A 12964-nucleotide genomic window follows, 5' to 3' on the forward strand; every position below is an offset into this window, starting at 1 on the left:
TTGTCAAGCTATGTTCACAAATGTCTGAACACATTTCTGTTTACTGAAAGTTAAACTGTCAATTTAGCTCACAGTAAAAACTTGCCCAACCTTCCAGTTTCAATTTTTTTTTTTCATTTTGAAACGATAATAAACTGTCAGTTTTGAAACATTTTTCAAATTAATTTCTTTGAAAATTTCAACCAGTTCTCTCACTTTCTCCCACAAGAGGTTTTGGGATATTTTTCTAGTGACGAAATACTTACTGAAAAACCTCTGACAAATTCTGGTAAAATCTCGCATCTTTCTTGAGCTATCACTCTTACAATAAATCCATGTTCCCCATATGCAGCCCTGTATATTTCAGGGACTTCTTCTGAATGGCCTGTGTTCCCATTTACTTCTCATTTTATTCAGTTCTTGCACTCTGTTTATTGTTACATCCTAGAGTATTGAATCCAAACATCCCTTTAATCAAAATATTTTTCTACTTGAGTTTTCTCATTGCTGCTTAGTTCATATAACTGCACCCAAATATTTCCTTTCTTTATAAATCTTTCCCCTATTCTTTTTGTGTATTTATGTGGTACCCAAACTCATTATAAAATTAAGTTTTACAATAAATTAAAAATCACCTGTAAAATTATCATTTGATTATGCAATTACAAGTCAACTTACTGGTGAATTTACTGCATTAGAAGATTTCTTTCTGCAGATTGGAGGAAAAAAAAAAAAAGAGTATGGTTACTTAGCAGATAAATTAATTCATTTAGCAACTAAGCATCAGGTTAATTGATTCCAAAGATATTTCTGGCAGAGGTGGGAAGCATCTCCTTATTGGATAGCTGTAGCAGTTAGGGGGAAAAAAAAAAAAAAGAATAAAAAAAAGAATAAGGGTATCAGATGTAATGTGGGTAATCAGGAAAGGTACAAGGTAGCAAGGAAGCTACACTCTGTCCAGTGCTTAAGATGACAACTTGGGTGGGGCAGAAGAGTTTTAATGAAAACCACAACTTTCTGCATTTATAGGCATGCATATGCTATTGCTGCAGTATGTGACTAAATTAAGCACGCCAGCCAGCATCTGCCATCAGTGGCAGGCAGTGGCACTAGCATGCAAGCAGTATTCCTCCAGAAATAACAAAAAAGTAGCTTGCCTTTATCTAGTCAGGATATCTTTCACGAACAGCAATAAAAATTACTCCTGAATTCTGATTGCCATAGACAAGGATAGGAGTTAGCCCCTAATACCCCTAGTAATTAACCTCATCCCTATCAAAGAAGTAGTTTTATTATTTTTTTACTCACAGGCCCCTTGGTAATGGAGATGGAGCTGCTCCAGTGGGAAATCTGGATTCTTGTGTGTTATTGAAGCTATGATCTAGAGATGCAAATGACATATTTAGTGTGCAATATTAGCTGTATCTGAACAGAGGCTTTTCCTCACTGCCATTTCAGTGAAAATGTAATAAAAGTAAAAAATATCCATTAGTTTAATTTTTGTCTTGACATGTTTTCACTCTGATTATACTAGAAAACAGTTCAGTACCATTTCTTGCCTATTGCTGACTGTTGCAGATAAAATTTACACTGACACACTCCACTACATGCTATATTAAGGTCACCCGTGACATATAGACAACAAATTCTGCTCATATTGCCATTTTTTCTGTACAGAATACTTACTTTCATCATTATTTGCTTCATGGTCCTGTAATGGAAAAATATGTTAGATTTGATGAGAAGCAATTAAAAAAAGGGATTATTATTAAATGGGAAGTGCATAAATAATCTGGTCTCAGTAATCTGTAGTAATGTTTAAAGATATATTTGTACAAAATGCATATAATATCCAGGATACTTTTCATCAGCTTTTATTACAGCATTTGAAAAATTTTAGCAAACATCAATCTCATTTTGAACATTCTAATAACTTTGGGATTTCTTGTAGTATTGAGGAAATTGGCCCTGAATTTTGCAGCAAGACCTTTTTGTTCATGTTTCATTTCTGAGCTGGAAAGCAGAAATTTTGCAGCAGATTTGAGTATATTGAGAACACATTTTCCACTGAACAGAGGATACCGAGTAGATTGTCTTTCCCAGCATCTTTTGGAGATGCTTTCTTTTGGCTCCCACTTCTTGTCTTTTAGGGAATCAGACTTCCATATGATAAGTACCTTTCAAAGAGGCACCAGTTATTAATTTGTCCATCTCCATCCACCAGGTTAATGACTTTTCACTAATCTTGGTTACAAATGCATCCATTCTCTGGTTGGGGAGGTGTAATCCATTATCCAACGGTTGAGGGAGTGATATGCGGAGCAATTTTTCTCCCAGTCAGCCCAGGCCTTTGAGAGGAACAAGGGTTACAGTTCTGTTAGCATGATCAGCGCTGGTTAGTGTTGAGAATGGATTGAATGGGAGCAGTTAACAGATGTTTCAGTTATTGTTTTGCTTTGTCAGTGTGCATAGTCAGGGATGGAAAGGCAGCGCTGGACAAACATCATGCTCATTACCATGTTCTTCTTCAAAGTAAGGGCCGGCCACTTACACAACAAGCAAAGACCCAAAAGTTTAGACGGCACTGGGTAATTCTTTCCTAGGCTGACTCTTGTGCCAAGCTGGGTAACTGCAAGTACCCAGGGGCTGAATACACCCATTGTACAGCTGAGTGTTCGTTTGGGAGTTCCATCGTCGGTGCTGTAACTAATTCAGTGTGTGGCCCCAATGATAGTCTCTTTTGATTCTCTGCAAAGCTAGGATGATATCCATTGTAGAGGTAAGCTCTGAGAATGAATTAATGGAGAGGTTTCAGCTGCAATATGGCACTCAAGTATGTTCTGAAGCGGTATTCATGTTAGCGCTGATCGGAGAGTGAAATTTCTCTTCAACATCCTCCCTTCAGAAGGATTTTTTTTCTAATCTTATATTGGTAAAAAAAGCTAAGTCAAACCATTTCATAAAAGAGAAATCCTGGACTTGGCACCACTCAGGAATCGTTCAGCTTCTTACAGGATACAGATATAAATTGAAAGAACGTTGTGATGAGGTGGAAAGGAAACTAAAAATGATGCTGCTGCTGTATGTAGAGGTGTGCAACCCTCCTCCCAAATACTTGGTATATCTAGAAATTTAAGGATTGAAAGTAAGACTATAAGATGTTCTTATACCACCTGCATTATGTTACCGTAGCATCTAATGCTATGGTATGACCCCAAATTCCTAATTTTAAGCATCTAATTTCTCTATGTAGTTATTGGTAGACTGATTATTTCTTAAGGACAATTCAGAGCACAGGGCTGGGACAGAGGTTGATGCACATAGCTTTTGGCACAGATGCTGATGCAGTTCCTGTCATCCTGTTTCTTGGTAGTTTGCCTCTCATGTGCACCCTACTTGTGCTGGCACAACTGTTAGTAGAGCTATGGTACAGAATGATTTATGGGACTAATCTGGCTGAAAAAGAACCTTTTATGCATTTGCTTTTGCCCATTTGCTGCAGTTAGACAAGTTTCCAAGTAGTTTGCTTCAGAAAACCTTTGTTCCAGCACAGTGGATGGGACAGACTGGGGACAAGAGTAGAGGAAGAAGAGGAATGACTTAAACACAGCCTTAGGAACCCAAAGCTTGTAACTACTCCTTCACAGACTGCATTTTCTAGTGATACTGGTTACTCAGACTACCCAGTCTGGCATTTTAGAAGGATTCCATTTTCAGAAAGTATTAATCATTCATCATCTGAAAGGAATGAGGCTCAAGGAAGGTACTTCAGATTGGGCAAAATGGCCATTGCTACTGAAAGTAAAGTTTCTGGAGTTCAACAGGTATTTTTTTAGTACAAGAAATTATTTTTGTGGACTGAGACATATATCCCTTAAAACATTTGAAGTTTTTCTTGGATCAATACAGATGTCCAATGTACCTCTTTTGTCCAAAAGATTAATAGCCACAATTACAATATTAGATCAATCTGACATTCAGAGTTAACTGTTTCTGTTATTTAATCCAGATAATAAAACGCATCCATCCATCTCTATGTATATATATAAAACACAGAACAGCCTAAGTTTAACACATTCTTTTATAGTGGCACATTAATTACTCACTGCTTTTGGATGAAGACGATTTCTGGGAAGAGGCAAAATATTTCTGGAAGATATACACAATAAGTTAAGTTGAGTAGCTTTTACTTATTTAATTGCTTGGCTCAGATACACATTTCAAGATCTAGACAGGAGGAGGTGGGCAGTAAATAGATTTAATTGCAGCTATGCACCGCTGCAGTGGTTGTGGTGATGCTGTGCCCTTAGTGTGGAACTATTCTAGAAGAGCTTCTGTCCTGGACCTTGGCTTCCCTGCAGCTGTGCACAGGACCTCACCAAACACTGTAACACAACGTTGTGGATGCCACCTGCTCCTCCTGGGACATATGGCTATCCTAGAGATGAGACAGTGGTTGTGAAGCAACTTCCTACACTTCTGAGGACACAGGAATGAAATAGGCTGCACACTCAAGTTTCTTTTGCCTCTTCTCCTCCAGAGACTTGGATATAAATCATGGATTTACTGTGTCCAGCTTCTTTACAAGCAATCCTGTGCCCCATCCCCTGCAAAAATATCTCGTTTGCAAGGGTGCAGAGATGGGTAATAGGATTTAAACTGGCTTGCAGAGATTTTTACCCCTGCATTGGATCCCCAAAAGGATATTCAAGAAAATAGTACCCATTTGGCAAACTGGCTTGAATACAGAAGTTTGCAAGGAAATGAGAACTTTCATTCTTACCTTGTCCCAATATCCCTAGCTATTTGTGTGTCCTGACAATTGCTTATTGTCTGAAGGCTACACAATAGAGAGGAGAAAATTTTGTCTCTGCTAATATTTCCTATTGATATAAACTGCTGTTGACTTACCTGGAAATATCCAGCTTAGGTGACTCTCTGGTCATGTTGTGCATATGGGAGTGCTCTGTATTCTGAGCAGGCATAGATGGAAGTGGCTTAGTGAACCTAGTAATAAAACACGAATTAAGAAAGGAAAATTATATTTAACAACAGTGAATACAAAGGCAAACTCTCTTTCTCCTCCCCTACCCCCCAAAAATTCTAAAAAGTATCCTTAGGAGGTATTTCTTTTTAATGTGTTATGTTTGGGTTATTGAAATTAACATAGAAATGGATGACAGTCTTTGTGTAGATAATCTAAAGAGAGAGAATTACTATATGTATATATTCTAGAGAAACAATCATCAAACATATAGCACCTAGATGAGAAAATGTGTTTTCTGACAAGTGAGGTGGGGGTTGGTCTCTTCTCCCAAGTAACAAGCGATAGGACGAGAGGAAATGGCCTCAAGTTGCGCCAAGGGAGGTTTAGACTGGACATTAGGAAAAACTTCTTTACTGAAAGAGTGGTCAGGCCTTGGAACAGGCTGCCCAGGGAAGTGGTAGAGTCACCATCCCTGGAAGTATTTAAAAGACGTGTAGATGAGGTGCTTAGGGACATGGTTTAGTGGGCATGGTGGTGTTGGGTTAACGGTTGGACTCGATGATCTTAGAGGTCTTTTCCAACCTTAACGACTCTATGATTCTATGATTCATAGCAATGGGTTACCTGGTTACTGGTGGTGGTGATGGTTTTTCCTGTAAAAGAAAATGCACTGAATTATTTGGTCACTTTTTGATTTCATAAAATACACTTGTATGATCCTATTTATGCTATCACAGCAGTATCTTACTTCTGTGTTGTGGTATAGATTTCTAGTAGAACTCTGCCTGGTAATGCACACTAGGATGGGAGAGGCAAGAATTCACCACCAGTAAATCTATGAAGCCTTGAGCACATTGCTTTAGCCATATGTCATATCAGTACCAGCAAGTGGGAAGAAAATTACTGTGTCAAAACTGTCACTGCTCCTTTGTTGCAGTTCTGCTTCTGAAAAGCATTCCCTTAGGCTGCTGCTTCCCAGACCGGATCAGTATCACGCAGGACTGGGAAACTTCAGCCCCTTCCCATTTACTCTGTTCTGCAGACCTTTTGAATTGGTTTGCCAGCTTTTCTGTGAAGGAAGTGTCAGAAAGTTTTAAGTGCAGACAGAGATTTGTTCCCATTTTTCCCCTTTGAAAGACTGATCATCTTTTTTTACAATCACATTTGTGCCCTGCCTGAAGGCAATGCAAGTCATAAACTATAGAAAGGCCTTACCTCTTCTTCAGGAACCTCATAGACTTCTGTAGGACAGGGAGGAAAAAACATGTTTTTTAGGTATAGCAAAAACAAACTGCGTGTTACCAGAAAAACCGATCAGAATTTGTATCAATCGTACTTCTGCCTCTGGAAAAATAACTTAGAGACTCTGCTCAGAGCTTGATTCTGCCTCCAAAACCCTGGGGTAGCTACATCCCTGGTCTTCTAGTGGGGACTTCAGGAAAAGTCCCAGGAAATCTGATAAACAGTCACTGTATTAATGAACCTTCCCCCTACCCCACAACCTTTTTTTGGTTGTTTTTCTTCCCCCCGCCCCCCCGCCGATGAATGCTTGTGTTGTGCAAACCTGGGACAGTTTGGAAAAGATGTGTTATCCCACCAGTGGTAGGATTTAGCCTTTCCTTGGCTCTCGGGGAGGAAGAGATCAGGTGAATCATGAATACCAGCTGGCTCATTTGCATGGCCACTGTCTATCCCTGAGCTCTGTCCCATAGGCGTATTTTAATTCACAGATACTAAAAGCCAAAACCACCAGCATCCTTATCTATGCCCAGTTTCTTCAATGAAAATTGAATTATATTTCAGCAAATTTCGTGTCACGCTTCATTGCTTTTATTGTGCTGAAAAATGTTCGAGTTCCCACCAGGGGGAGATGTTTTATTTTTTTTAGTAACATCTGTCAGGAGCTGGTTGTTGCTTGACACTGATTTACAGAAAGGCTAAAATTGAAAAGGACATTTTAAAATGTCTGAAAAGTAAGTCACAAAATCTTAAGTCATTCAGAAAAAAACCTCTTGTGGTTTACACTTGAAAGGTAAACACATTGCTAATGAATATGCAAAGACTTTTAAAGAACTGTGTGATCAGTTACATTCCAAGCAATTAATGACATGACAAGGATGCAAAACAACTCGGAGTTGGCACAGCTAAGAAAGATTAAGCAAGTATATCTGCACTTACAAAAGCAAATATGATTCTTCTTATTTGCTTCTGCTTTTGTTTCTTTTTCCAAATAAATTGCTCTTTATAGAGCACTTATCACAGGACATGCAAAACATCAGCCTATATGGAATTTTTTTAAGGTTGAATCTTGATGTGGTTTTAAAGTATTGAGTCTTGATTCCTATAGTGAAATGGGATTACTAACATACTAAGTCCTATAATTGTTTTTGCTGTATTGATCCATTTGTGTTTCTCCGCTAGAGCAAAAAGCTAAAAATAAATTGGTTTGGGGCAAATGACTTGTTCTATCTCTATTCATGCTTAAAACAGATTTACTATTCCAGCTAGGCAAAACAACTACTACAAAATAGAAAAACCTAAAGGGGAACATATTTTTGTTTTACTGAAGTATGTCGTATGGTTTGTATTGTGAATACATCAAGCATAATTTTATATTCCTCAGTCTTAGATTATTTTATTTTAATAGTAATACAAACTCTACATACCTTGCATATCAGAAGTAAGAGAAGGCTTTGGAGAAGTAGGCAGGGCTGACTTTGTTGTCTTCATAAATCTGTTCACAGGAGCTAAAAAACATATTCATATACATATATACTTGTGCCTGTGAGTGTGTATATACAAACATATATTTATACACACACATTTTTATGTGTATACACATATGTATTAAAAACCTAACAATGTAACATTCATACAGTAAGAATAAATATTAAGTAGGTCCAAATGAGAGCCTTTTTGTGTGACCTTGAACAAATCAACTGAGGCAGAAAGCAGCTCTCATTTTAAAAGGGAAACATTATTCAGTGTTCGTGCCTTGCTGAATAGGTTTGATACTGTCAGTAGTGTCAGAGAGCAGAACTACATACTCTTCTCTGTTTACTTTTCACCTTTGAACTGTAATAATTTCACTCTCCAGCTAAATATACTTTAAATAGTGAGGTAAAAAAAATGAATCAAAGTCTGACTTTATTTACTGAAAATCTAAAAAGGCTTGTTCTTCTCCTGAGGCACTTCAGCAAACAGAGAATTTTAATGCTGTGGCTCCCTTGGATGAGGAGATCCACATACCATGAAAAGCTTCCTGGTTGTATCAAGGGCTGGACTTTGAAACAGCTGAGTGACAGAAGCAGGAATTAAACATGGCTTCCAATAAAGTTAAAAATAATTTTCCTTGGCCTTGTCATGGGCCAAAATGAGCCAATTGCCTTTTTGCAGGCTGCGTTCTCTTTAATAGCTGCATCTCCACTATTTGAACCCTAGAAATAGACATTAATTTGATCCATTTTTTCCACTGCTGTTCCTAACAAGGCAATAATTATTAGCTTAAATGACTAAAACTCACATCTTGTAGGTAGTGACATGCTGCTTTCTGTGGGTTCAATATAGTTATCGTCGTCCTTGTCCACTGGCACAATGTAATTATCCTATGAGAAATGCAGGACAAAAATCTACCAGTTAAACCTCCATCATAACAACAAACTGTTGGGATTGAAGCCCTGGCAGCACCTTATAATAATTGCTATTTCACAGTGACCGCTATTTCAGACATTTATCATCCTATGTAGATGGGATTCTCCAAGACTGAAAATGCTTTACCAAATTCTTCCAGTTCTGGACTGGTGGATAAAAGCCCTCCCTTCCCTTTGGTCCTGGGGTAGCCTTTGAGGTTGCACTCTCCCCATTGCCTGCAGCTTGTCATGGATCAGCAGAAACTATTCTGTGGCCTAAAGAGCCTCCTGAAGTAGGCAGATATCCCCTAGGAATCAGCACGGTACTTGCAGGTCACTATTGGTGATGTACAAAATGATTTGTACCATAGAGGCTAAGAAAGAGATGAGGCCATGGCATTGCTGTGTAGTCCATCTTGTGACCGGTGCGGGGTCATCAGTCATTTAAACTGTCAAAACAAGTATATCTATAAACATTACCTCATCATCACTACACTCCTTAGGCTTCGGTGGTACTTTTGGTTTTGCAGCAGGAGATGGCAAAGGCAGGGATGGCATGGATGGTTTCTTTGGTCTGGACATGGCTGGACTGGGCGTACTTGGGAGAGATTTGTTGATGGGAGGAAGCTGCTGGTGACTGGTGCGATTGTCTTTTAATATGGAAGAAAACAACAATTGATGTAAAAATTACACATTAGCCTCTGGACCGTCTTCCACTACCTGTGCAAACAGGTCTGTACTGTGGCTGCAGCTCAGGTCAAAAGGGAGACCTGAGTGTATGCTGGTCCTGATGTTGAGACTTGTGTGCAAACTGATCCTATTTCATCACTCAAGGTAGCAACCTAGTCCTCTGTATCAGGCTGCAGAGGGTGCTTAGACACTGACTGATATGAACAATTGTTTCACTCCTTGGGGAAAAGGTAGTGGCTGGGTGGTATAGTCCATTAGTTAGTATGTCCTGTGCCAGTATGAACTTTGGTGATAGGAAGTAAGAAAGAACATATCTGACATATGAGAAAAACAACTGTTACAGTGTAAAGGGTGGGACTAAAACACAAATTATGCCAGGACCTCTGGGGTGTCATTTTAAAAATTCCTCCCCTTTTCAAAGAACACGTAAGTGAAGTGCTGATAAAATTCTATGAGTACATATGTGGCGTTTTAGCACTTTGATGATATTCTATAATCAGTAAGTCTTGTATCATACAAAAATGAAAGCAGGCATCATGCCAATGTTTCTTTTCCCCATGGTCCAAATCTTCATCTAACTGAAGCTAACTTTCATTCACTTCAGTGCAATCTGCCCATGGTTGGAAAAAAAAAAAAAATCAAAACAGGAAGAAAAAAATGCCTTTATGATGGACTGATGTAAATAAAATCTTGTTCCTGACCTGTTTTTCAGGATATTTAATCTCCTCAGTACCAGTCTTGAAGGACAATGTGGAGTGAATATTTGGGCTGCTTTGTCCTCTGTTTTACTGCTTTTGGAATAATGATTTGAGATACAGAAAAGATTAAGAAGGGACCTGTCTAGTCTTATGTACTTAATCTTCAATACAAATTCCTGCATTAAACTATGCAGATGAATTTGGAGCCAAGTTAGTGATATCTCCCATACCTTTGCTTGAATTTTTTAGTTCGTAGATATCTATCAAAGTCTCTAGGACACATTGTATTAAAATTCTAAACATTGCTAGCAGCAATGTTTCATGCTGTAATAACAGATCACACCCCTGAAAGCTGAAGACCTGATTGGCAGAATTAAAAGCAAACTCTTGAGGAAAGCACAGGTTAGTCCATTTGAGGCCACTTCTCTTTTGGTACTGATAAATAAGCAATTATCAAGCTGACATAGCCAACTAGTCCATAACTACCTGCGTATTCACCCCTAGAAATAGGGAATGCGGAGGGAATCTTCTTTTTCTCCTGCTCACTCGGAGGTGGCTCATAGCTGTCATCAGGATTCTCTTCACTGGGGACCACATACATCTCAGAGTCAGAGTGGTCATCCGGATTTTCATAGTCACTGTCCTAGAAAGAACTTCCCATTTCTCATCTCGTAACATACTTACGGCTTCATAGCATAGCATAGCACAAATATCCTTGCAGGAGTACAATTAACTAAATTACAATAATGCATCCCTGAAAGGACACGTTACACTCCCTTTTAGTGTCCCCTCTCTGGACAAATAGGCGCTCCCACCTGCCTCCCCTTCTGCTCCTCCCAGGAGCTTCCTGCTCCCTGTCTCCTTGCTATCTCCAAGGAGTCTTTTCACACCGAGAGTTCAGCCTTCAAATTATCGATCAACAGCTTCACAGGACAGTTGCTTCCTAGTTCCAACTGTGACTCCTGATGTGTCCTGTCACTTCCTCTCCATTTCCTATTAAAAGGGTACTCAGGAGCTAACTCCAGAAGGAAACTAGTCACTTCAGGTTAATGGTTGTACGCTATGGGAATTACTTTACATGGCTGATAACCATGACTTGCTTCGTTCCAATGTTCTCTAAAATCTTACCAGAAATTTTTCATTTTTAGGAAGAAATGGCTTTCCCCTCCTCACCCCTCCCACCCTCCCTTCCCAAAATAGAAGATCTTACTGGTTTCTGAAATTACTGTTCAGTTTGAGAAGTCCCTTAAATTGATGCCATGCGCTTACTTACCCAAAAAGCTTAGCATCCATGGCTACCACTGACAGTACTTCTGAGCGTACTTCTAAGTTGAATGTAAAAAAATTGAGGTAGCTAAAAATCAGTGGCTACTTGTAGATAATGCTGATGTAACAAATAAGATAACATTTCAGTAGTATTAAGTTCAACCACAAGTAGATGATTAAAAAATAAACTTCTATTGTTATTGCTTGTGCTGAACTTGTTGCTACGGTAACCTCCTACTACCCCAAAATATGTACTTACAAAGTCATCTGACCATTGTTCCTCTTCATTGTCTGCATGTTCTAAACCAAACATTAGAGTTATTTAAGGAGATGGAATAGCGAACATAGATGTTCATCTTAAGTATAAACTGAAAAAAAATCTATCATATTCAGTTAAAAAAGAGTGGTCAAAATTTCCTAAACAGTTCAGAGCAACACATCTGGTTTGAACTGAATAGTAAATTAAATGCCTGCTTGCTTGGTTTTGATAAATTGTTTCAGAGCTATTGGAAAAGCATTAGAAAATGGCAAACTGCACAGGGTCTGAACAGCAGAACATGCACTTTACCCAGAGTGTCCTGCTAATGCATCTAATTTTTAAGTCAGAGTAACAATTTCTACATAATGGATCTATCCAAGACCTCTGGGCCTTGCACTTTCTTTAAAGCTCCAAGACAGCACATTAATTACAAGTGTTTATGTTAATCATGGAACAATTATCTGATAACTTCCAAACTCTGTCCTCTTTGCTTCAATTTTCATATTGCTGTTTCCTTAACAAGATATGACTTGTAAAAATGGGCATAAACTAGTTTGCAGGCAGTGCTGTATGATAAGCAAAAATAGTTCTACCTCTAAGATAATTCATGATGTCATCATTGTCATGTTAATAGTATTAAGATTCTGAATCTTTGATGATCTATTTGTTCAATTTTTTCCCTATTTACTTTCACACCACAAGTTCTGGCAGAGAGGACTGGATGCGAATTCTCCTCCATTTTTTGAGCAGCCTACATGCAGAACCCTGGTAAATACTGGGTTAACTTGCCATGTTTTGCTTGCCTCTCATTTCAGAAATATGAACTATCTTCAGAGTTGTTGATAATGGTGTATTGTTCTCCCATTAAAAACAAATTATAAAGAAAAGTATAGCTGAAATACTCTTAGGCATATAGGTATCAAATATACACAGACATGCAGTTTAAATTTACATTTACATTAACACAGCCTTACCTGAAGCATAATCCCTTTGTGGTAGACTTGGTGGAGGTTTTTTTTTTAGCCTGTAAACAATAATTATTACATTTATGATCTAATAAGTAACATTCACTAGAAGGGAGCATTAGCCAGACACATAAAAAAGCTGATAACAGAAGATACCTGCAGCTGAAGAAATACAGATTACCATCACACATGCTTAGCAAATAGCTGCAGGAGAATGCTTTGAAAAGCTAGAAATAGATAAGAAATTAGAATCTAATCTGAGATTTTTTTTTTTCCCCTAAGAACATATTTTGAAAGAACAGCTTCCTTGCCCACTCACCCTCCTCTTCATTTCTAATGCAGAAATAGATAACATAGGGGTCAGAGATAAACGCACATCTATCTGAAGATGAAAATCTCTTCAGGCTCACAGAGACTTTGCTAAGACTATAGCATAAGAAAATGGTGCAGCACTCTCCAGTCGTATTTTTATAACTACCATTTTACATGCA

The 12964-nt window shown here is 38.4% G+C and overlaps 1 protein-coding gene across 1 annotated transcript in view; it reads right to left on the minus strand.

The window, feature by feature from the left end:
- Positions 1-12964, minus strand: part of BLNK (B-cell linker) — a 50037-nt gene that overhangs the window by 11693 nt on the left and 25380 nt on the right. The window contains exons 4-16 of the mRNA XM_009575387.1: positions 12483-12532; positions 11509-11549; positions 10470-10626; positions 9076-9245; positions 8490-8571; positions 7633-7713; positions 6182-6207; positions 5591-5619; positions 4891-4986; positions 4086-4128; positions 1666-1690; positions 1288-1360; positions 658-688 (exon numbers count right to left, since the gene is read on the minus strand). Coding sequence (XP_009573682.1) covers positions 658-688; positions 1288-1360; positions 1666-1690; positions 4086-4128; positions 4891-4986; positions 5591-5619; positions 6182-6207; positions 7633-7713; positions 8490-8571; positions 9076-9245; positions 10470-10626; positions 11509-11549; positions 12483-12532 — 904 coding nt within the window. The remainder of the gene's footprint in view (positions 1-657; positions 689-1287; positions 1361-1665; positions 1691-4085; positions 4129-4890; positions 4987-5590; positions 5620-6181; positions 6208-7632; positions 7714-8489; positions 8572-9075; positions 9246-10469; positions 10627-11508; positions 11550-12482; positions 12533-12964) is intronic.

Source organism: Fulmarus glacialis, unplaced genomic scaffold (genome assembly GCF_000690835.1).
Source record: "Fulmarus glacialis isolate BGI_N327 unplaced genomic scaffold, ASM69083v1 scaffold32903, whole genome shotgun sequence".
Lineage (NCBI taxonomy): Eukaryota > Metazoa > Chordata > Aves > Procellariiformes > Procellariidae > Fulmarus > Fulmarus glacialis.